The sequence below is a fragment of the Phaenicophaeus curvirostris genome, chromosome 7 (assembly GCF_032191515.1).
Source record: "Phaenicophaeus curvirostris isolate KB17595 chromosome 7, BPBGC_Pcur_1.0, whole genome shotgun sequence".
Taxonomy (NCBI): domain Eukaryota; kingdom Metazoa; phylum Chordata; class Aves; order Cuculiformes; family Cuculidae; genus Phaenicophaeus; species Phaenicophaeus curvirostris.
In genome coordinates, this window is record NC_091398.1 from 11,983,214 (window position 1) to 12,008,518 (window position 25,305).

General features: G+C 48.4%; 1 protein-coding gene across 1 annotated transcript in view; it reads left to right on the plus strand.

Annotated features, from left to right (window-relative positions):
• Positions 1 to 18,477, plus strand: part of SLX9 (SLX9 ribosome biogenesis factor) — a 59,941-nt gene extending 41,464 nt beyond the window's left edge. Inside the window, exons 3-6 of the mRNA XM_069860902.1 lie at positions 4,648 to 4,716; positions 9,294 to 9,447; positions 15,073 to 15,141; positions 17,853 to 18,477. Coding sequence (XP_069717003.1) covers positions 4,648 to 4,716; positions 9,294 to 9,447; positions 15,073 to 15,141; positions 17,853 to 17,979 — 419 coding nt within the window. The 3' untranslated portion in view covers positions 17,980 to 18,477. The remainder of the gene's footprint in view (positions 1 to 4,647; positions 4,717 to 9,293; positions 9,448 to 15,072; positions 15,142 to 17,852) is intronic.
• The last annotated feature ends 6,828 nt before the right edge of the window (positions 18,478 to 25,305 follow it).

The window sequence follows — 25,305 nt, forward strand, 5'->3', positions numbered from 1 at the left end:
TCTGCCTTGGTTATGAAACAATCTTCAAGCTGCAAGAGTGGTTTTAAGGACAGTGACACGCTGGGCTGCTTTGAGCATCCTCTGCGTGCCTATCTGAGACTGACCCATGAAATGTAAACTTATGTGCTGGGAAAGGCTGCTAAAAGGGTGCAGGTAGGAAGACCAAGGACATTGGAAGAGTGAAAAAGGCCTTGGGTAGAAAAGGAAGAAGTGCTTTCATCTTGTGGCAGGGGCTGAGCATGTATGCAGCACTTAAGACATCGCTTGGGAGGACAAACTTTGTCTTCAGAATTGCCTTTCACAGACCACTGTGCAGATTGTGACTTCTTGAACACTTCCTGAGGGGAACTGCTCCTGCTTCAGATGGCATGTCACTTGTGCGCTTATGCAGCTAACTGGAGATGAGTCTCAGCTCTTCTGCAGAGGGAGGTTTTGTGCCCTTGCTGTAGCTGGTCAGAGCCTGGGGATGTTTACCAGGCCTGATGGAGGCATGACCTTGGCACAAGGGTGCGAGTTGCACAGCTCCTCTGGGTCTTGGAAGGGAAGCTGGGCTTTAAAGTGGGCTCTGCTTTAAATAACTGGGTGATCTGGAAGGATTGAGAATGCAGATCCCACTTTAAATAGGATGCCTGCCTCATCAGGGGCAAAAGCCTGTGTGCTAGTGCAGTGATTAAGCATGAACAAAAAGAATGTCGCTTGTTTTGGAACAGAAAGAGCAAACGCTGTATCCATGGTGAAACCTGTCCTATCCCAGCAGGGACTGTCATCATCTCTTCTAACGCCCGTTCCTTAGCCTGCTCAGTGTAGCAGAGCTTGGACTGGGTGAAAGCCAAACACCCCTGTGTGCTATCTCTGGGGGGTCCTCTATGAGCAAGGGTGCAAAGAGCCTGGATATCTGCCCCTCGCTCTTCTTGCCACTTCCAAGCCTCGGTCCCACTAGTGACCCAGGTTCCCTGGACACTTCAGTGCACGTGCTTTCTGGAGAGGTGCAGCTGGAGGTTGCCCAGTTGGGAGCTGAGCTGCTGCAGGGGGTGAAGGCAGCAAACCACTGGGCTGGCTCTAGCGGAGCACTGTCCATGCTGGAGGACACCTGGGCTGACTCTCTGCCTGGCCTGTGTTGTCCCTCAGCTTTCTTCCTAGAGGAAAAAGAATATCTTCAGTGGTTCTGCCCTGGCATCTATCAGGTTGCATCACTGTTGTGTTTCCTCCAGGAGGCTGTGGTTTACCATTTCTCAGGCCCTTTCAGTATAAGAGGATATCAGTCAATTTACTGGTGACACTGTAATTTAAAAAAACCACACCCCCAAACTCCCAAAACCACACAGAGTCTTTTGGATGTACTCTTTGGATTTCTTTAGTGAGCTCATTCCACAGCTGTAGGCATATGCTCAGTTCTGTTGCTGTTACACAACCGAGGCTAAAATTAACACAGATGTTGTTGTTGAACTTCAATTTATACAGTATGCTGCTTTGCCAAAATATTATGTTTCGAGCAGCAACAGCTTTACTGTTACGTATCATCAGAGTTCTGGGAATAATACTTAATACTATATGCTATTTCCTTATAGCTTGTTCCAAAGAGGGGAGTTGGTGCTTCACTGCAGCTTTGCACAAGGCGGGGGAGCAGATGCCCAGTGCTGAAGAACCCTCCTCAATTTGTGTGGCATTGCACAAGCACAGGTTTATTTCATATTTCTGCTTATATTTGATATTTCTGCTGATGGCCAAGTCCTTGAAGTGATGTGGTTTCCTGGAACTGTGAAGCCTGCTTTTTCACCTACTCTGTTGTGGAGCCAACTTAAAATAGTGAGATCTCGGGGCTTGGGGAAGCCTATAGTGTTATGGCTTTAACCCAGTCCAGCTTTTTTCTGAATGCCTAGAAAGGATAAAATGGTGATTTTTAAGGTAGGATATATGTATATTTTTAGTTTAACGAGTCCTTTATGGAAAGCAGTCATATATATATTTTACACATGTATATATTACTTGTTAATTTTTTTAGTCTAAGGAGTCTTTTACCAAAAAACCTCAACTTTTTCAAAATTAAGGAAGCTGTACTGAAAAAAATCTGCTTGTCTGCCATGAAAGCATGGATCCTGAGAATTGCCAGGAGTAGTATCAAATGCTTGGTGTAGGAGAAAAAAAGCTATTGAGTTTTTTTAATCTGTTTATATTTGAGATGTTTTGTGCTGTGCAGATCAGAGGAAGGAAGAAACACATCCTCACTAAAAGGAATAATTGTCAAGTTTATGCTATGTAAATTTCCCTCAGCTCATATAAGTACATTTTGCTCAGCTTTCTTCTGTGCACAAGGTTTCAAAGGCAAGTGTTGTTAAATTACATGTGTAACGAGTTGACAGGGGGACCCAAACTCTTCTGCTTTCACAAGAAAGTAATTAATCTGGAGCTGTGGTCTGGCTTTGATCTCAGAGGTGCTTGCAAGGTAAATGAAAATAAAAGACTACCTTGGGGACAGTCTGCATCTTTAACTAACTGGCTAAATTCTGCCTCTGCTGTTCTCCAGTGGGTTTCCAGCAGCTTTGGCATGAAGCATGGTGACTGGAAGTTGCCAAATACAACTTGGCACCTTCCAGCAGCAGAACAAACTCCTAAGGGGCAGGGAGGGATACGTAAAGTGGAGGTGTCTGCTCATGGCCGGCAAAGGAGGGATCTGGCTGCCCTCCCTGCACCGCTCTGGCAATCTACTGCTTCTGGCCTGGGTGCCGGACACTGTTCTCAGTCTGCAGAGAGGCTGGGCTCCTGCCAAGAAAACAGCTTTTGTGTTTCCTTAAATATTCTGCTGCCGTTTGGGAACTAAAAAAAAAAATCTGAATTGATGTTATTACTAGAACTGGCCAGCTGGCTGATTTTTTTTTTTTTTTATTATATTTTCATTAACAAATCCCGCTGGGCACTGTTTTCCCAATGGAGTAATGAGTGTGTTTTCAGACAAGGGGGCAAATCTCCCTGGCACTGCTAAAATATGGGCAGGCTCAGGCAGCCATAAAGGCAGAGTGGAGGTGTCTCCTGCAGGCAGCCCATCAGGGATCATAGGGGTGTGATTTGGCCTCTGGGGATTCATCCTTTTTTTCCCTGAAACCACAGAAATGTGGAGTGATTTGAGGTGGGGCTGGCTGGGAGTTGGTTATTGAAGCACACGATTAGGTTTGCATCCACTTTGATCCCACAGCAAACGAATTGAGGAAAGTTGCCGTTAATGTGACGAGGTGTTTGTCACCGTTACTGCCTGGCCCCACGTCCTGGTAGGGCTGTCCTGGTGGCCTGGGCCCAGCAGGGTGCCCGTGCATTGGTGCTGTATATAGGAGACAGGAAAATGGGCAGCACCATCAGTCACAAACCCTTCACGCCATCCCTGAGCTTTGCAAATTAGTGATAGCTTCTAGGTGTGGTTTTATTTTTTGCTTCTTGGATGCATTGACTACAGTAGCATATTTTTCTGGGACAGAAGGCAGTAAAAGCTACAGTTCATTCTTTGTGTCCTTTTGAAACTCAAAACATGGTGGTGGTTGTTGGCTTTCTTGAAAAGTTTCCCCAGCCCCAGCAGGCTTATTCTAACCTTAAGGCATTGAAATTACTAAATTATGTTACTGTTTTTGTTTAAAACATCCTGAAAGATTTGCAGCTTCAGAGAAGTCCCCGGTGAGTTGCTTTTAGAGTTGCATTGAATTCCTTTCTCTGGTTTATTCTGGGGAGAGAAAAGGTATTTTTTCTTTTCCAGGCTTGAGAATGACAAAAGTTCCTCCATTGGCATTCCTGGAGCAGGATTCCCAGCACATTTCAGAAAAGTTGACTAAAGACAATTTTGTTTTAAACACCGGAGATAAGATAAAATTTTATAGTATCTGTAGCGGATTTGCAGTAAAAATATTTGTGATGTTATTTTACTTGCTATTGGATATCAGTGACCAACAGCTGTTTCCCATATACTGAATTTGGTGTATAGTAGGTACTAGCCTTTTTTACAAGCTGTCAGTACTCGGCTGCTCCTTAGGGCTGCCGTGGATCTAGGTATTTCAGACCTTTTTCAGTCCTTCTGCTGCTGGCCATGTGCTGCCTGGGCAGGCACAGAGGCCACTGCTTGGGCAGGCGGTTGCCGATAGCCATTTCAGGTCTCCATTCCCCCTCCTACCCTCGCGCGTCTGCAGCCCATGTTTTCCTTCTTAGCTTCATCAGCCTCCATATTTTCAGATTAAAACTTGGGGTTTGCTTCCAGTTTTGGAACCTCTGTAGATTATCCTGTTACTTGTGGCTAGTGTGCAGCAGAAAATGCCAGTTCTCAGGCAAGGTTCACGCCAGAGTGCAGGACCACAGGGCAAGGGTCTCTCAAAAAGCTTTTCTCAAAGACGTATCTGTTCTGAGAACACAGGACCTCTGGTGCTGATGGTCTGATCTGCTTGCCTGTTTCTTATTTCTTAACTGATAACGAGCTGGGTTTGATTTGTTTGGCTAAGAGCTGAGGTGCAGCATAGACCCTGGTCTGCCTGCAGCCTGCCCGGCCTGCCAGCAAGCTCAAAATCGTCAAGGGCTGAACAAAATGTTACAGACTCTGCTATCTTTGGGAAGTGTTCAGCACCGAATCTGTGTGCAGGAGCCAGACTCCAACTCAATGTCTCTCTTTTCCTCTAGGTCTAGAAGAAAAAACGGTTCTTTCGAAAAAAGAAAAAATGAAGCTGAGAAGACAAAGATGGCTGCAGAGTAAGTACTGCTCTGAAACACAGCAGTGCTGTGGGCATCCTGGAACATGGTGCTGTTGGATCTCTCTTTACATGGGGAGTGGGTGGGAGTGTTGGGCGGTGCTGGGGGAGGCTACATGCTCCTCGAAAGCCTTCACATCTGCTCCACAGCACATGGGGTGAAAGTCCCAGGTATTGTTTCTCAGTTTTTAGTGTTGTGATTGAGTCATTGCCCCAGACCTACTTTTGATATTCTTCCATGTGTAATATAAGTGACTACATAAAACCTTGTTTTATCCAGATAGGATGCTATGCCCATGTAGGCTTAGCGTGTTTGTCTTTTAAAGCTCTGTTATGACTCACTGTATAGCAGAGCTCCTTCTCCCACGTGAGATTTGGGGTCAGAAGGACAGGCTGGAGCTGAGCCCCATGCAGCTACCAGCTAATCCCAAGGCTCTGTGGGGAAAGCCTGCTGTGGGGCCTCCTGCCCTGCAGTAAGGGAGATCTCTGGATGCTACTGGTTGTGTCACTGCTCTTTCCCACATGCCGCAGATCAGTGAACCACTTACTAGACAGTCTGGCCTTTCTCGAGGCTGTGTAATACAAACTAAACAAAACCAGCCCATGACAGAAGTGCTCCTGTTTCCTGTGGGAAGTGACTGTAGTTTTGCTTTGGGTATTTCAGCACAGTAAGAGAGGATACTCTGCTACCTGGTGTAGCAGGGGAATTTCTCTTGCCACCTGGAGCTATTTTTGGGTCAAGCTTTTCACTTAACACCTTCCTGCCCAGTGTAGTTGCTGGCAGACACTGGGACTGAGAGATGTGGCTTTCTTCTACATCATGTGCTCTCTGCTCCTGAGCTCAAGCCCGTCAACCTGTGATTTTACTAGTCACAGTGAAGGTGTCTCTGGCTCCTCTTACATAAAAAGCTCACATAATAATTTAACACCACAAGTGTGATGGAAACCTCCCTATCACCAATAAACAACTTTGTGTGCCTTTGGCATCTGCAACCCTCAGTGTCCCTGTTGGGCACAAAGCATAGATGGCTATGCCAGTCCTACTGTCTGGCCTGCTGGCTACAGTTTCAGTGCTTCTAAAGGTCTTTCCTTGTCTGGTAGTGTTGTGAGAACAGAGAAGGGGACTGCTGAAGCACAGCCAAGCTTTCCATCCTCTGATACCAGGACTGCTGCTCAGCAGCATTTTATAGCATCACTAGGTTGGAAAAGACCCACTGGATCATCGAGTCTAACCATTCCTATCAAACACTAAACCATGCCCCTCAGCACGTCACCTACCCGTCTTTTAAACACCTCCAGGGAAGGTGACTCAACCACTTCCCTGGGCAGCCTGTTCTAATGCCCAATGACCCTTTCTGTGAAAAATTTTTTCCTGATGTCAAGCCTGAACCTCCCCTGGCGGAGTTGGAGGCCATTCCCTCTCATCCTGTCCCCCATCATTTGTCATTTACTACTGAAACGGCAGCAACTTTAACCCCACACTTCCATCTTCAAAACAAATAACCGAATTATTAACTTGACAGCGAAAGCAAGTGATTCACGAGCTCATTAAACACCAACAAAACAAACCCAAAACCGGATTCGGACAGCCTGACCAGAGCTGACCTCCCGTGCAGGCAGCAGGCGCAGACCTGTATCCCCCCCACACCCCGTTCCTCCCGACACACAGTACCTCGTTACACGCTGGTGGCCCGAGAGAGACGAGACCCCTGCCCCTCCTCCTTCCTCCCCCCTCCAAAGCTGTGGGAGCGGGCGGAGGGGCAGCCCCCGCATTATGACAGAATCCACAGTAAAAGGGGTACATGGGACTCGTCTTCTGCAAGAAACAGAGGCCATGCTCCTGCAGTTTGGTGACAGCACTGCTCCTGTAGTCAAGCTCAGACGCTTTGGAAAAGCCCAGGAGCAGTATCCCTACATCCTCTTCATCCTGTCCTCCTGCATATATGCCCTTGAGCATCAGCCTTTCTCAAGATCATGCATGATGTTTTGGCCCTGCTGTGGCCTCTTCACTCTGCTCTTAGTTCTGAAGTTACTAAACTGAGGGAATACAAATGAAATGCAGAGGCTTTACTTTAGGAAAAACACCAAGATAGAAAACTTCAGGCCAAATTATCTCTGCTGTAGAAGATACTTGGTATTAGAAGTGCATTGCAGATACAGAAGTACCTAGATTGCTGGCTCTATTCACTCCCTCACTGAACTTGTGGCCAGCTGGCAAATACCAATATTCCCTAGCCAATGCTTTGCTAAGGTAGCAAGGATCCAGGGATTTCTGTAAGAAAAGTCAGCAAGTGCTAGTACCAGATGTGCAGCTTGTTACTGAGAAAAATGGAATAGCTGGAAAGAGCCTATGTAGACATCAATAAAGAAACTGATATTATGACTATTAGTGAAATGAACTGGTATTTCCAGAGATGGTGAATTAAAATGAAACTTGGCATTCTAAGAGTGACCTAAAAGAGCTGCAGTCAACTGAAAATACATTGATTTTTATCTGATGCAGATAACTCAATTTTTTATGGGGTTTGCAGTCTTTGCGTACTCCTCTCACCCTCAAAAGAGAACCCGACTTGGACTGCTGAACTTGTTATCATTATATCTTTGTTTTCCTAAATCTTACCAAGAGTTTATTGTTTCTGCTTGTCCAGGGCTGCGTTTGTGACACTGGATGCCAAGACCCTGGGAAATAAAGTTCAGCCCTGTAGTGCAAATGCAAAACTTGGAGATTTCATCCATTCCAATAAATCATCTCAGGAGAGAGTAGAGAGGGAAAAAAATTATGCAATGCTTCAGACATTAGAAGTATGCACATTTAAAAATACATATATCGCATGGCTCCTCAGACGAACAAGACTTCATAGGAAAAGAATTCGGGATGTTTGCGCAAAATCAGGTGTCTGAAAATTCTGAGGACATACTGTTTATGAAAGCACTGAAGTAGTCAGCTTCATAAAGCCAGACCAAAAAAAGAAGTGATGCAGAACAGAAAGCTGTGTTCTTGGCAGGGGCTGCTGTGAGGAGAAGTGTTTGCGGTCCAGATTTATCACAAACATCCACGTACAGCAAAACTGCAGTTCATGAAAAACTGTTGCTCTTCGACTCAGCTGAGTTGAGGAGCAAACAAGTCAAAGATATTAAAGGAGCCAGCAGCTAGCCAGTGAATTTTAGTTCTGCTTTCATGAATGTGGACAGCAAGATTAGACCCAGAACTGCAGGTGGCATTATGCCTGCTTTCTGTGGGTGGGACTGGCTGCTTTTGTGTTCCCACCAAAAATACTTGTGTTGATTTAATCTTGCTTCTCTGGCCATGCTGTACTGGAAGCTGTTGGCCTTCCTGTGTTGCCAGCTTGGCCCCATGGCTAGTGGCACTGTCCACCGCTGTGTCCAGGCAAGGAGTTTCTAGCTCAGTGTTGAGGCTCGTCCTTGCAGTACACCCTTGTTCAAGGCAATAAGCAGAAGCCTGCTGTTTCCCTGCAGCCTCTTCTGGGTACACGTGGAGGAGCTGGAGTCCTCCATCAAGTACCCCACAGCACTGGTAGCCCTCGCAGGTGTCTGGGCAATGCAGCGGGTTTGCAGGCCTGGTGATCACCTGGCAGAAGGAGGAGGAGCTCATGCATCCGGCAGAGCTCTAGATGTTTCGGGTGGCATCATCAAGGAACTTCTGGGACAGGGAGGGGCAACTTGAAGCTCAGCTGGAGGCTTGTAGCAGTGCTGGGCTTTTGTGGGCTGTCCTGGAGAAAAACGTGCACTGCTGGGGCTCACAATTGAGGCTGCTGGTTCTGTAAGGCTTGAGTAGTTGCAAGACCTATTTCTATACCAGGGAGCCTCAGGGTCTGAGGCAGAAGCCTGCAGCTTTTAATGCCCATCTTCCATGGCCAAGAAGGGAGACTGCTGTAACATTTGTAGAGACATATGTGCCCACAGCCTGCTGCAGGGAGGCTCGTAAACATGGTCCCGAGGGAAAGCCACCTGCCTCCATGTCTGCCACTCAGTGCAGTGCTTTCCTGAGGGCCCAGTGTATCTGACTGCTTGAGCTCTGCGGTGCGTCACAAAGGTGAGACCCTGACTTGCTCCAAACTAAGTAAACAACTGAAATTAAGTTCATCTTTTCTGCCTTTGCTAAGAGACCATTGTTTTGTCCCAACAGCAAAGCAGAGATGAGGTTGTGACTGTTTAATGCCACATACGGAGCTGACTGTATTTAGTTTGTACCTTCCGCTCTTGTTTCCCTCTCCTAATTCCATGCAAACAGGTTAGCATGTTTTTTTCCACTCTAGGGCTCCTGTACTGTGTTGCAGCAAGGAACAGTGCGAGGGATGGGAAACGTTCAGAGAAAATCAGTCTGGGGATTTCACTTTCCATTGCAAATATCAGTAGAGATGTATATAGATACAAACAAATATAGCAAGGGAGGGAACTACGCAGCTGCATTATTTTCAATCTTTCCCTTGTTTAAATAAATCAGTTTGGGCCTGTTGTTGCTGTAGGTGGTGAAGCAGCCTATGAATTTCTTAGCTCAAGGGTTATATCTTGTGAATGCTTCCTCTTCCTCCACTAGCGTCTTTTTTTCTGATTTAGAAATAGAAAATGTGAAGCTAGCCAAGCAGAAGCAAAAAGCCGAAGCAAAGCGGAAAGCAACACCAGTGGTGGGAGACTTGCAGCCGTTGATGGAAGCCCTACCTGAGCTCTCTGACCTGACCACAGCTGGCAAGGGCAGGAAGCCACCCAAGAGGTATGTGCCATTTAGGGGTGGACTGTGAATTTTCCTTCTTCCTGCAGGATGAAGTGTCCTATAGCTCCACATTTAGCAACAGGCAACGCAAGCTTAGTGCTCCGGGTCAGGAGAACAGGGCCTCATTCTCAACTCCATTTCACCCCTTTCTGTAGTGATTAAGGCGCGGACCTCGTCAATGGGGATGACAATCGAGATCAACTTTATTTAGGGAATGCAAACCTTATATAGTGCCTCTGTATCCAGTAACAGCTATCCCAGTGAATTTCCACCCGTGAGAATCCCGCAGTACAGTGACAGAGTGCAACCCCGCTGTTTCCCGCAGATGTACCCCTTATCTTCATGTTTTCCGCCTGGTGCATTCCTTTCCTATTAACCCACGGGTCTTAATAAAGATTCCAAGGTCTCAACAAGCTAGCAAGCATGAGAACACTGGCCGGTTGCTCCCTGCTTGCTGCTAATATCGCAGGTACACCAAGGCATCGGCCGTTTGCCCCAGCATACACGCAGTACTGGAATCTTTATGCCCACACCTCTCCATGCTTCGCTTACTGCAAGAGAAAAGCTTGAGTGTGTCTTCTGAATCCACAGCTAGGAGGGGAACTATATTGCGCAGATGAGGCTTGGAATGAGATAGGCTGGGTGTGGCCAGATGGCCTGGAAGTGCAGGATTCACACACAGGTCTCCAGAGTGTAATGCATCTGAGCTCACCTGAGAATGTGGACTTGAAGTGTTGCAGCCTGCGGTTATGTCCTTACAGACCTCCAGGCTTTCTCCTAAGACACTTGAAGCCCTTTGAACAGAGCTTTGTGCTCTGGCCAGATTCTTTGTTTGCCCCGTTTGCTTGCAATGTGACTTTAGACAAGTACAGAAAGACGATGTCTCTGTTTCATTTATTGTACTGAAAGAGAAGGCTGTTTCTGATCCTCTGACACCCATGTCAGCCATTGCAGCTAGCTGTAGGGTGGGTTCTGGTTGCCCTTATGTTTTCTCCCTTTTGCATCCCCCTGTGCAGTATAAAAGTGCTCTGTGTGCTGCACAAATGGTTGTCCCTCTCCAGTTGTTCAGTAGGGGTTGGAACTAGAAACATATTTTGACTGTAATAAGAAAGCATTTGGATTAGAGACTAGCCAAGAAGGTAGCTGTCTGGCGAAGCACCCTCTTCTATGGTTGCAGATCAAGGCTGGAGATACCGTGAACCCTCTGGAGATTTGCTGGATGCTTCAGAAATAAACTGGCCCAGGTGGGACACCCACCTACAGAGCATGGCTGAGTTGGCAGTTCCCTGCACTTCTGGAAGGCCACTCGTCAAACAGCAGCTATAAACGTTGCATCTAAGCATGGGAAAATATTTCCTTCCTTAACTTGGCTTCTAATTGTTTAAATAGCATTTTTTTTTCTTTCTTTCTTTTTTTTTTCTTTATGCAGCCATTCAGTCAACCTGCCTTCTGTTTCAGTGGGAACAGTAAAATTACATGCAGCTTCAAGTCTTGCAGAACACTGAGGGCTGGTTGGGTGGAGCTCTGGGCCAGGGTGTAACCAGAGCCTGAGCAGGGAACCTTTCCCTCTTTTTTTTGATGACATGCCACAACCACATGTGGCGTCTGGCTCCAGGAGTTCAGGAGTCATTCTCCCTCATCATTTTTCCCCAGGCCCCTTGGTGGCTGAGCCGCTGTTATTCATGAGAGTGGGTTGCAGAAAGTATGTATAGGAGAGGGAGGACAAGTAGGGCAGACAGGCAGGGTGCTTCCTTTGCTTTTCTGGGTGGCTTCATAGTCAAGTAGAAATACACAGTGTTGCTGCAGCCTGCAATTCCAGACCAGCTCAAAATCGTGTAGAACTGGGAAAAACTGGGAGACAGCTGACAAGGATGACACTGGAGGATCTGACACAGCTTCTGTGCAAGGGGTGGCAGAGTGAGCTGGGGAATCCTCAGCCTGGACGGGAGGTAGAGGCAAAGAGGCTCGGAATGTAATAGTCTATAAAATCAGATGTGATGTTAGGAAGCAATTAATCTTCCTTTCCAGTATGAGAAATAAAGGACATTAAACATCACTAGCAATTAGCTGTTTTACTGCAAACAGGAGTCTTACCGCTCTGCACAGCTCCTTGCTGGAGGGTGTGGTGGCTGAGGGAAGCCTGTGGGTTTGGGTGTCACCTGACAAATCCAATGAGGAGAGCTCCATGGAGGGTTACTGCATATATATAATCTGCAGCTAGTACAAGGTGCCTGAGCTGCAAATACCGGAGAGGATGTGGCTATAGGCTTATCTTATCCTTCTTTGGCTACCTGCTGCAGGCGGCTTCAAGGCAAAACACCGAACAAAATGGTCCTTCCAGTTACTGCGGTTGCTCTTCTCTTCTGTAGTACAGAGGAAAAAGGCAGAGGATGTGTGGCACATGTGGAAGCATTCGGTGGTCTTGCACAGATCTCCAGCCTGGCATCCTCAGAGAAGTGCTGTCAGCTCTCTCTCTCTCTCCAAACCCAGACCTCTTGTGAGAATGTAGCAGCCCTTCTCTCATTTTGAAAACCTAAGCTCATACTCTGGCTCTATTTTCACTTAAGCTGCAAGGCTGTGGTGTCTAGAAAGTCCAGTGGGCCTGTGGCACAGTGGGGTAGAGAAGCACAGCCCTGGCTGAGAATTTCTGGATTGGCCAGCACCATATGCAAGGGGCACAACAGGGGTGAGAGCTTGGCATTGACTGATGTCACCCAGATTGGCTGAGACATGCCAGCCAAAAAGCAGTCTCCCTTCGTACTGTCGTGGGAGAGTCACAGTGCTCTCCTTCCCCTTGCTGGCTCATGGCTTTCTGGACTGCATGAGAAAGTATGTGCATCAGTGTTTGAAATAATCAGAGTAGGCTTTTATAGGATTTGAATTATTACATAAATAAAGCGTAATACTCTGGTGATTTGTCAGCATTATTAATAAAAGATTAGATTCTCCAGGAATTTGATCTCCTGCTGGGTAAGAGAGCATTACAGTGAGGTTTTCATTCTGTTTTATAATGGATGAAGGCAATGAAGTGTAATGAAACAGGGCTACTAATATCGTCCAAGTGAGCAGGCAGCGTGCTGATGGTTTGGTGGGGGAGATCAAGGAGCAGCCTTTTGAACCTGCTGGACAAGAGGGACAGCTGCTGAGTGGAACTGAAAAGCCTTCAGAAGCACCGTGTCCTTTGAAACAGTGGATGACTGAATGTAAAAGTGGTCTTGTGCAGCCCGAAGCAGCCCTGTGCCCTTGTGTTGTGCGGCAGAGGAAGCTGTCCTGAGAGCCACTGCCTCAGGGACAGGTGGTCTCATACGGCCCAGGCTGTCCTCTAGAAAGGCTTTCCTTTAAGCATCTATCACCCTCTGGAGAGCTACGCATCTTTGAAGGGACTGCCATGGCAACTTGGCGGTGCACTTGGCAGCACCTGCACTGGTGATCATGGGTTGCCACCCAACTTGAGAAGGGTTTCTGTACTTCTGTGCTTCTGAGTCAGGCAAACTGGGACAAGAAATTGTTCTGTGCTGAGCAGTTAGTGGAAATGAAGAGAGCAGAGATTCTTATTTTGTTTCTGTGTCTTGCAGTACCAGTGGACACTGCAGTGTGATGGAGCTGCTCGAACCCATGTAGCCGTTTGTCTGCTCCTGCTGGTCACCATTCCTCATGAGCTCTCTGGCCCATTGCTTAATGCTGCTGGCAGTGCTGATGTGACCTTGAGTGGGGCTGAAGGGCACAGGAGCAGTGGGCAAGCACTGATATGCCTGTTTGCCCTTTCATGCACACACAGGCTCTGTGCTGCAAAGGCTGGCTGGCATAAATTCACCCTGTTTGGGTTTGTCTGGGTTAGCAGGAAACTTTGATGCTGGGGAATACTGTGCTGGGATGAGGGCAAATCAACTATGATTGGGGCAGTGGTGAGAGCAGCCCTCAGCAGCTTGGGTCCACCAGCTTCCCCCTTGAGGAAATCTAAAATGGACTGGGATGGGGAGAGGAAAGATGAGGAAAAGGAGCAAAAGCTGATTGAGTAGAGAGGGATGATGAAAGTGAGTGGGGTGAAGAAACAAGGGGCAAGGGAGGAGGAGTAAAGGAAGAATGGGCAAAGATGTGCAGAATAAGAGGATGGGAGGGTAGTTCGTCAGAGAGGAAAATGGAAAGAGGAGATCATTCTAACACATAGAATCGTAGAATGGCTTGGGTTGGAAGGGACTTTAAAGACCATCCAATTCTAACCCCCTTGCCATGGGCCAGGGCACCTCCCATGGTGTCTGCCAGCAAGAGACATGGTGTCTGCCAACAAGACACTGCCAACAGCAGACCAGATCCTGCTATTTTGAAGAGGTGGTGAGAGACTTTCGTGTTTCCTAACCTTGAGAAAGCTGAAGGGCTCTGGTGCAGATCAGATTGTGGAGGCCCTGGTTCCCAACAACCACCAGTAAAGGAAGATTCCTCTTTGAGCCCTGCCCCAGCAAAGGTGTAGGAGGCAGACCCTCTTCCCTCTGTGAGTCGTGTGCTGGGGCTCAGCCCCAGAATGAATCAGAGAGGAGCTGCTCTGTGGTGGCAGACCCTCTTCCCCACCTTGCTTCCCCTGTCTACCTCTGTGTCTAAGGGGTGGAAGTTGCTTCGTGTTTTTGTTATGCCAAATTCTATCAGCAGCTCTCCTTGCACTCTTCAGCTCCTAAGAGCATTTGCTGCCCTTCCTGTGTTTCCCTTGCTTAGAGGTTGGCTTTGGGCAAAATCCCTGCTGCTGCTCGGCATTGGGCACCACATGCTTCCAGTGTCTGTGCAGGGTGGGATTACACCTCTGGTCACCTTGGACTTTGCCCAGGAATAAGAAATGGGTGCAGGCAGTGCATGTCTATGCTTGCTGTGGTGCCCCAGCTGCACATAATGCATCATCCTGCATTCCTGCAAGTCCATGGTCTTGTAACTTCATGGGGTTCTTAGAACCTATGTTTGGTGTCAAAAGTTGAAGCTTTGTTGTTGTGCTTCTGCTCTAGCTATTCTGCAGCTGACTTAAACTGGCAAGCCTTTAGCGAGGATATGACGAGGAGAAAGGAATATTCCATTCTTTATCTTAAAATATAAGTGACACCTTATGCCCCAGTGCTCCCACCACTGGACTCGAAGCAGGACTGGCAGTTCCCTGTTCTTGCTGAGTAACCGTGGTGCTGTTTGATGTCAGCTGATGCTGGAGCTCAGCAGCATTAGCAAGGAACATGAGATACGCAGAGGTGATGTGTGCCTGGTGGTAAGGGGAAGCTCGATGGGATCTTTTCTCTAAGCAACAGTATCGGTTTGACCTGGTGGTTAGTGATAAGCAGAAAGTAATCTGAGCATGGATGGCTTATGATCAGTTCTAGAACTAAAAGTGATCCAATTTTTCTTTAGTGCATTTACCTCCTGCCTATTCAGTCCTGATTCCGGAGCAGTTGTCAGTGTGAGGAGTTTGCCTCTCCATTACTGTCTGGCTATGGAAATAATTGTCTTTCAGGGTAATTTCTATATAGGACTATTAGCAGTACTTTCTGGGAAGGCAGATGCAGAATCCCTGGACTCTTTCCATCTCCACAGCAATTGCTAAATTACTGCTCCTCTCTAACACTTCCTTGCTTCTTTTGTTTCTTTTCTCCACAGCCATGTAAAAGCAAAGGCAGAACCAGCAGACTTCTGTCTGATGAAACAAGCTCAGAAGTGCCAGCTCTTGTGAGTACCCAGTTATCAGTGTCCTGTCCCTGCTGAGCATTACAGAATGGCTAAGGCTGGAAGGGGCCTCTGGATGTCAGGGGGCCTAACCTCCCTGCTTGGGCAGGTCTGCCTGGAGCGGGCTGCCTAGGACTGTGTCCACATGGCTTTTGAATATCTCCAAGGATGGAGATCACACAGCCTCTCTAGGCAACCATTTCCAGTGTTTGAGTGTTGCACACCTGAAGGCCTGAGAAGAGCTGATGGCTTTGATTTTACCCTTTACATAATGCAGGTTGTTTGCAGGAGTCCTTAGTCCTTACCAGACTCGGTCAGTTCTAAATGGAGTCAGTCTGCTTGTCTCATATAACATCTAAGCAAAGAGATCAGAGGAAACTGCATTGGCTCATTTAAGAGTTCACTTTCCCCATCTCATTGAAAAGGAAGTGGTGGCTTGGGACTCCTGTGTATGGTCCATGGGGTTTGAGGACAAACCCACAGCAACTGTCATCTTGTTCCTCCTGGCCAGTTGTCATTTCTGGCAGTAACCAGTGAGTATGTCTGTACCGTGTCCCTCTACACCATAAATGATGTGGTTATCAACCAGGTGGTGCGTCCCTTGTCTTGGCTTGCTGAGTTGCAGCTGCAACATCCAGCTGTGGTTCAGTCTCTTACAACACCAAGGCCACGTAGCTCTAGCTGGTGCCCTTCAGGAAATCCTCCTTTAGTTGTGTTGATTAACAGCTCCTGGAACTCAGCGTAGCTTCAGGAGCTGTACCTGCTCTGCCAGAACACCTCTAGGATGCCAACTTACGTGCTGTATGTCCCTTAGGAGGATCGCTGCCCATTGGCATCTGCAGACTTCGGGTAAAATGAAGCACTTGAATGCTTCTGAATAATTTATAGACTTGGTTAAGGGTCTGGCAAAACCCCTTACTCCTCTCTGTAATATGTTGGATATTTTATACTGCCACTAGGCATCAAGCACTTGATTTTCTCTCAGTGCAGCTCTCCTGGGCCTAGGCGCTGTGTATGCTTTCTGTGATCTCGGTTTCCAGGATTTATGTCAGTTCTGAGCCGTTCAACTTCAGATTGAGGCTGAGGAGAGCAGAGTAGTCAGTCTGCAGATTGCAGCATTGCTTTCCAGTGCACTCTGTGAATGCCCTTCTCTGTCTGAAACTGGACAGTGGTTGGTGCTGGGATGCCTTTCTGCCTTTCTGGATGAGTCCCTCTTTGCCTTGTTGCAGAAGCCCAAGGATTACGGCCTCAAGTGCCACAAGTGAGAGTCTCATTGTGCTGGAGCTCGTGAGTGAGGAACGCTGCTTGAGGAGGACCTTGTATACAGATCTAAATCCAAACAGGCAACTCCACCACAGTCTTCTGTATCAGCAAGCCAGTGATTCCCCTGAGTGCCCCCCTCTCTCCTCTGCACAAATCTGGTTAGATGCACTCAGTAGTGGCATGGATCCTGCCATGGTGGTCTGGGAACTCTGTGCTTCTTGGGAGGGTAAATCTGTGGAGGAAGATCTCTGGGATTTATTTTCCGGGATGCTAGTTAGTACTGGAGGTTCCCTAAGCCTCACCCCATTGCCCTGTGGCTGCCACAACCCAGGCTTCAGGTTTGGCTTCTCTGTTCCTCTGGCAGATGCAGGGCTGGCATTGAACGGAAAGGTCCTGCTAGGGAGGGGACAAGCTGTGTGCTGCAAGCTGAAGAGCACTGCTGATCCAGCAACTGCTGACAGTGTTGGAAGTGTGTTTGGCTGAGCTGCAGGCAGCCTGGCAGCCTGTCTGAGGGAGATGTGACAGTGGATGTGACTTATGTGGAAACTCATTTTTTTTTATATACTTCTGCTCTGTTCTTCTCTGGTTGCTTGCTTTTTAAGACAAGACCATTTCCACAGCAACCAGATGTGACCAAGCATGCAAAGGTAATTCTGTCATGCTCCTCTTGTGGTGTTTAACTACCATGGCACATAGGATTACCAGGCTTCTGTGCTGACCAATAAAAAGGGTCAGTAGATGAGCTCTGAAAAGCAGAATCTGCATTTGTGCTAGTGCAGTCTGAAACAGTTTTCAATCTTAGTTTTACTGTAGCGATTAAGGCACGGACCCCATCTGTGAGGTGACAACAAGATCACTTTATTAAGTGGATGCAAAACCTTATATAGTGTTTCTGAACGCAGTCAGCAGCAACCCTAGTGAATTCCCACCTATGAGAATCCCGCAGTTGCAGTGATAGAGTGCAGCCCACTATTTGCCACAGATGTGCCCCTTACCTTCCTGTTTTCTGTCTAATGCATTCTTTACTTATTAACTTATGAGTCTTAGTAAAGATTCCAAGGTCTCAACAAGCTAACAAGCATGAGAACACCGGCCATTTGCTCTGTGCTTGCTGCTAATATCACGGGTATAACAAGGCATTGGCCACTTGTCCCAGCATACGTGTAACAGTGGAATCTTTTATGCCCACAGTTTACCAGATATCCACAGTCTCTTGTTCCAGATTTACTAGGGAAAAGCTCTAAAAAATGTTTCCATTACTTGCGTGAAGTTGTCAGCAATTTGAGCTTTGCCCTAGGGTAAATTCGATTTATTTCTTGCACTGTGTCTTTCTGAGGTTTTCCACACAGGATCATTTTGTCTGTACAGAAACCCACTGCTTTATGAGTTCTCTTCATACCTGCTCAGTTCATTTTCTATAAGGCATTTATATGTTATTTTTCTTTCCTCAGGGAGGAGGAAGTAGCTCGATTTCATGAGATCATTGCCAATCCCACCTACAGAGCCAACCCCCTCATGGCCATCAGCGAGCATCTCTCCAAGAGGCTGAAGCAGGAGGAAGAAGGTATATCCCTCTAGGGTGTCAGCCAGGACCAGATGTGCACACTGGAGCTGGTGCGAGGGCTTCAGGCTGCAAAGGTGCACATCAGTAACATGACCTCTCAGCCACTTCAGCCCTTGGAAGCAGTTCAGCAGATTATTACATCCAACAGTCCTGTTTTCTGTCTGCAGGAATAATGCTGTTCTCTTCTGACAGTGGAAGCTGCTCCTTGGCAAGCAGCCTGCAGAGAGCAGGGTGTTCTGTGATATCTTTGTGCAGACATTAAGCTCCCTGCGAAGGGTCTTGACACCTCCTCTCTTCTTGTGAGCAGATTTCTTAAATTGTGCCAGTGGCGATGGATCTGCTTTCTGTCAATTCCCTCCCGTTTCTGACAACTCCAAATGGAGACTCCCTGTTGCTCTGCCGACATGGCTCAAGACCCCAAGCTCTGGAGCCCAGAAGGCTGTTGTAAGTCTGTGTGAAAACTGATACCGCTGTGAGAAATTCAGCTTTGGAATAAACACACTTTCACACAACAGAGTTTGTCTGGCTTTTGTTTTGGTAAATGCTAATTGAAATACAATCCTGTTCCCATCAGCGGGAAAATTACTTAAAAGAATGGGTTTATTTTCATGTGTACTGTGAACCCCTGCACTGTTGCTGCAACAGAAGTCGTGTGAAATCATTGCAGATCACATCCAACTCATAGACTTGCCTTCCTCCTGACCTGGAAGTGTGCACTTTCCGTTGGTGATGCTGATCCCTTTTGGCCTGTGCTGTGTTCCCTGCTTGTCCTGCCTATAGAGGAAGCATCCCAAAATGTGTCCTTGCTGCAGGCTGTGAAGTTCAGCTGGTCATTTAGATGTTTGGGAACTTCTGCAGCGTTGGAGGCCTGTCCTTCTACCAAACACCAATTTTCACAAAACCCCAGTGGATTTTCCTAGGGACAGCTGAAGGCAGGGCCATTCCCTATTGGAGATGATCCCAACTTGATGCCCTAAATCGTCCATGCTGTCTTTTTAACCATAGAAAAAGTTTTCCGAAGCTTCTTAACCTTGGAAAAGCATCCTGCCTATGTCAGGTCAGCTCTGAGGAGTATCTGAAATCTTTGAGAAAGAAATTTAGTCTGATCCCCACATGGAACATGGAAGCTGCAGCTGACTCTTACCCAACTTTGTGCCTAAAACGAGCTGCAAAGGGCATGGCAGGCACCTTGATCATACCCGTCTCTCACATCACTGCTTTTCTTTCTTTCTCTAGCCTGGCACTGTTGAACAGAGGCACTTTTGCTCATGCCTGCCTCTTAGCCCTAGCAGTGCAGATGCTGTTGCTGATGCTGCTTGTTGTTAGAAGAATGTCACCGTGTCCCCTCCCCCTCCCGTGGCAGAGAGGCCTGCTGGCAAAGACCACAGAGAGCTGCTGGCTGTGTCCCATCCTCCACTCTGTGGTTCTGGGGCTGGCAGAGGGCTGTCAGGGCTGGCCTCTCCCCTGACATCAGTGCTGTGCTTTTGGTCAGTTTGCTGTAATGCCCTGCAGGGCCCAGGCTCTGGAAAGCAGAGGGCTGTTCTGGGGTCAAGCAACTCCTGTTTGGTTCTTTCAGTTCCTTGGTGGTATTTCACTGTGTTTCTTTTAGGCTGTGTTGGATTTTGAGCTCTGAACACCAGTTCCCAGCTGCAGCCGTGCTTCCTCTGCTTGTGTTACATAGGCTGTGCACTGCATTGGACAGCTGGGCCTTGGGTGCAGCCTGCAGCTCCTCTTCCAGCTCATGGCTCCCAGCAGCCTAAGATGTGACTAAGATTTGGACCAAGCTGAGGATTTTGGGGTGGTTTTCTCCATAAGCCTACTGTTTACCCCTTTACTCTGTGCATAGCTAGCTGCTTCCTGAGAAAGGCACCATCCTTATGCTTAAACGGAGGGAAGGCAAGAGATGAAGAAGGTGCTGACTTCAAAGTGCAAAGGAGGATGAAGGCTGCTCCTCTTGTTAGCGAACAGGATGCTTGGGGGTGTGTGTAAGTGTGTCTGGAGAGCAGGCGGGACAGAAGGTGGCTTGCAAGGCATGTTGGAGGACTTCTGTTGCTCAGTGCTCTGCACTTTGCAGGAGCTTTGCAGCTTTTTTTTTTGTCTTGTGGTTTTAAAATAATATAAGACATGTGAGGAGAGCCTGAGCATCCTTGTGCAGCTGGGTCATACAGTAGCCAAGCTGTGCCCACACACTCCCATCACAGTAACAGCAACGCGTTGCTCTGCACTGTCACAAATTGGTGCGATAGCCGGAGAGAAGCCACAGGCAAGTTTATAAAATGCCATCTGGGGTCGTGCATGCAGTGCAGCATGACTGTACTTTGCAGAGATCCAACGGGAGTGGTGATTTCATCTGACAAGCACCAATTTTCTAGGCACCCTGTATATTGCAGAGAGCGAGGTAATCTTTTAAAACTTTTGGAGAGTTAGTTGGATTGTCCCATGCACCTCTGTTCTGGACCAGTTCCTTCTTAGTAACTTCTCCCTAGGGTGAAAAGAAATCTGAAAGGCTATCAATTCCTATCTTCCCAGACTATGTAGTTTTCTTTTCACAGGCAGCTCCAAGGCACTTAGAGTTGAAACAACTCTTGGATGGCCTGAATTGCAATGTTAGGAAAACCCTCAGCTGGCAGAAGGGCTAGTTAAAGATAGGTACTACGGTAGATGCTGCTGTGGGTCGTGTGCCAAGCGATAGCGACCTTCTGTCTCTGAAAGAGTAAAACCTGACCAGGCTGCATCCTTTTCTCATCCTGTGCAATTTTCTCTAAGAGGCCCTGTAGTTTGGGGCTGGAGTGGAAAAGGGATTTCTGTATGCAGAACCAGCTCTGAACACTTTGGGGCCCCAAAAAGCATCTCAGGGAGAAGGGAGCTGTGGTTTGTGTAGCTCATCAAGGGTGGCATCAAGGCAGGGGCTGTCCTCATGCCTCAGGCTGCAGGTGGACTTCCCGGCACCTTTAGGTTGCCAGCTGTGGTGGTTATGGCCAGAGCTGGTCACTGGAAATTTGAGCACCAGCAGCACAGTCATCCAGTGTTTCTTCCCTGTTCAGCCTGGCTGCTGGGTCCCATCTTTCCCCTTCAAACCACTTGGAGCCAACAGAGCTGAAGCACCGTTACCTGGGAAAGTGAAGGGGTGCCTGGCCAGGCTGAGGTGTTGAGCTGAGTGACCCCATTCAGGTGCCTACGCTGGTGGCCCTTCATCTCCATGCACAGCATCACTGTGCAGTGCAGTCACACCTTCTCTTTCCTCGGATGGGCCGATGCTGTCACTTGGCTGTGTCTAGCTCTTAGCCCACTGTTTGAAAATGTTGGTCCCCTGGGTATTTCACAGCAGTTAAACATGGGACTGTTTGAAACTCTCGTTCACAGCCTGCTGCAGGGATCTCCTGCCCCCGCCATCCTACCAATTGAGCAAAGGACTTAAAATCTGCCAGGAAACAGGCGTCTGAGACACAGAGTCGCCTTCGCAGTTGGCATGTTTTCAGGATGATAAAAGCTTTCACGCCATCTTTTTTTTTTTTCAGATAGCAGGATGGGAAAAAATAGCTTCCAAGCTGCAAGGAGTAGTCGTGCCGGAGGGCAGGATGGGGGCCTGACCCGACAGCTCCAGATTTAGCAAGAAATGAGTAAGCAGCAAAAGCACTGCAAACTGAGGACTGGAAGGGTTTGGGAGCACTTTTTCCATCTGTTTTCTTTCTTATTGGTGATTTTACCTCTGAAGGCTGTTCACAGAACCATGTCTGAAAGCCGAAGCCTGGGTATTCTGCTCATCTGGTGTTCTAGCAGGTAATTTCTCCTACACACAACAAACCCAAAACGGTAGGTGGAAGTGTTTTCTCTTTTACCAGCTCCTCATGGGGTAGTGTCTTTGGTCTGAAGGTTGCAAAAGGATATTTTTTTCATAGCAGCTCTTGCAACTCCCATGCTTTCACCCCTGTACCTGAGATGGCCTGTAGTGTCTTGTTTCTGCTGGAGCAGGGGTTGCATCAGGCCAGTGACATGTCTCCAAAAAGTTGGTGAGTCACAGGGGCCTGGCCCCAACCTTTTGTCTAACCCAAGGAAGTCCCTAGTGTGAGTACATAGGCTCCCTCCTCCTTCCTTCCGCTTTTTGGCTCATCTGTCCTGGAAAGTTTTCAGACCTTGTGCAAGTGAGTCCCCCCATCTCCTTAGCATATGGAAAATAAGACTTATGCTGGGCAAAGAGTACTTTTGCTTATGCTCTGGTTGAAGCTATGAGCCGCACTGGCCCCATGGCTTTCTTTTTGCCTAGAGTTAAATGTGTGATGGCTACCTGCTACCTCTGTCTGCCAGAGAAAGCTTGTGCAGCTGGGGGCAGGCCGGTGAGCCCAGCAGAGCTCCCAGGTTTGTAGGCAATCTGCACACAGGGAGTTCTGCACCTGGGAATTTGGCTCCCAGGTTTTGCACCAGCCTGGGTGCCAGAAGGTTGTCCGATGGCTTGTGACTGGGAACCCATCCCTGGAAGTGAATCCAGTCCTGCTCCTGGGGCAGACTCAGAGCCTCCTGGCAAATACAGTGTGTAACAGACTAGAAAAAACAGTTGATCCATGCTTCTTTAGTTGAACTGGCTTTGCCATTAAATGCTCTGGGATGGAGCCTTGGGCTGGTGTAAAGAAATCAGGGCAGTATCATCCCTGCAAGGTACAGGCAGGACAGCATTTGTAGCTGCTGGAAGCAACTTTTCATGGATAACAGGAGGGTTGCTGTTGGCACCACCTCCTTCACACCAACACCAGTTTGTGGAGGAGAGGAGTGGAAGCATGACAGATTCATTTACTTTCTCCAGAGTCTTGCTGAGCTAGTGAAGAGATCCCAGGACTCTCACAGGTGAACTCTGGCTGTGAGTAATCTGCACATGGATCCCTAAAACTGTCACTCTGCCTTTCATCTATGCAGCGTAATCATCTGTCATGGGAACGAAGCCCTTTCTTGCTGTGGTTGAGGAGAAACACCCGGATGTCTAAAAGGGATGCTCTTTTCCAGCCATTTGGAGCTACCTTCATTCTGTGGACTCCTGAGCTTGAGCCCAAGTTTTGATGTGTATCACGCTTGTGTCAGGCCCAGGAACGGCTTCCAATGTGTGGCAAAACACATGATCTGTGCCATGGGAGGCATCTGCTGGCTGAGCTGTCCATCAGTAAGCTCAGCCCGTCTTGAACCTCTTGTGTGACTGCTGGCTGGGAACAGAGGGGCTGCCGTGGCGCCTTGAGATGAGGAGGTGTCTCTCAGCTCTCAAAACAGATCTGAACTCCTCACTCTCTCTAACCTTGTGTGTCACTGGGATGGGCTGGGAGCAGGGCAGCAGCTCCACGAGCTGAGTCCCACCCCAGCCCACAGGAGCGGCTGTCTGAGATCCGGTTGGCTGTGACTCAGTCCGGGTCCTGGTTACCTCCCTGTGACCTGGAGCACCCAGCTGACTCCACTATGTACCGGTTGGCTTCCCCAGGAGCACAGTGACTTGTGGAAACAGGTCAGGAGGCATGAGGAAACCAGATTTTCCTTTTGAATAGCAAGTAGCACTGAGCTTCCTTCCTGCATCCCTGCCCCTGCATCCTCTGCCCAGGGCAGCTTGCCAGGGAGGTGGCTTTGGTGTTAAGGCTGGGGACTGCTCCAGACAGCAGGCTCCCTCCAGCCATGAAGCCAGTCCTTGGCAGTCCGACTGCACAGAGCATGGCTGGCCCAGCACTCAGGGAGCTCCAGAGAGCTCAAGCTATAACAACTCCTGCTCCTTTCAGCCCAGAAGGGATAGGGCAAAACTGAACATAACTGGCAGAGCAGAGACCTAGCACGTGTGGCCTTCTGCCACTCCTCCTCTCGCACGCTCCAGCAAGTGCAGTGAGCTCTTTTCCTCTGTGGGGTTACTTCTTCAAGTAAATTTGAACTGCCTGATGTTTTGTGAAGCAAATGAAATTAGCACCAGCAACTCATCCTTTCATCTGCATTGCACATGAGAGGGTTGAAGTGAATCCCTTGGTCAAGCCGTTGCTGCTGAGCACAAAGCCGGGTGAGCACTCAGGGAGGTGCAGGATGGGTGAGAACCCTGGGAGCTGCACCAGTGCCCTCCTTTGAGAGGAGCAGACCTGCTCCTGCTCTTTCCTTCCTGACCTTTAACCAGTTACTAATCTCAGAAGGTCTCTACCTCTTATCCCACAGCAACTCAGTTTCTTTAAGAGCTTTTGGGCATTCTTTAAGCACTTAAGAGCATTGCCACACGCCATTTGGAAATCCATGTAAAGCCCAGTTAATTGGATCACCATTACGTCCGCACTTGCTGTTTCCTTGCAAGGGAAAATGATGCCCTGCTCTGCTAACTCTTCCAAACACAATGATTGTCTTAGTGTTTACTGGTGCTGCTCTGAAATGTGGTTTGCTTCCATGAGAGGCATTAAAACTGGCTTTGTGTTGTCATTTTGATGAGCAATTTAATCCTGCTCACTCATTTTTTCTGCAACAGGCAGTGTTGCTCCACAGAAGCTGCAGAGCTGCAGTCCAGGACAGAAGGAGGACCAAGCTAGGGAGGCTCCTGGGCACCTGGACTGGCACCCGCAACTCAGCCACAGGGCACAGGCAGATGCCAGACCCACTCATCCCAACTCTGACCTGATCGCCTTATATGACAAAGTGACTCGGCTGCTGGATGAGGGAAAGGCTGTGGATGTATCTTCCTGGACTTCAGTAAAACCTTTGACACAGTTTCTCACAGCATTCTGCTTCGGAAACTGTCACCTCTGGCCTGGACAGGCGCACACTCTCCTGGGTGGAAAACTGGTTGGATGGCCGGGCCCAGAGAGTGGTGGGAAATGGTGCAAAATCCAGCTGGAGGCCAGTGACAAGTGGGGTTCCCCAGGGCTCAGTGCTGGGTCCAGCCCTGTTCAATGTCTTTATCAATGACCTGGATGAAGGCATCGAGTGCACCCTTAGCAAGTTTGCGGACGACACTAAGCTGGGTGGAAGTGTCGATCTGCTGGAGGGTAGGGAGGCTCTGCAAAGGGATCTGAACAGGCTGGACCGCTGGGCAGAGTCCAATGGCATGAGGATTAACAAGGCCAAGTGCCGGGTCCTGCACTTGGGGCACAACAACCCTGTGCAGCTACAGACTAGGAGAAGTCTGTCTAGAAAGCTGCCTGGAGGAGAGGGACCTGGGTGTGTTGGTTGACAACCGACTGAATATGAGCCAGCAGTGTGCCCAGGTGGCCAAGAAGGCCAATGGCATCTTGGCTTGTATCAGAAATGGCGTGACCAGCAGGTCCAGGGAGGTTATCCTCCCTCTGTACTCGGCACTGGTGAGACCGCTCCTCAAATACTGTGTTTAGTTCTGGGCCCCTCAT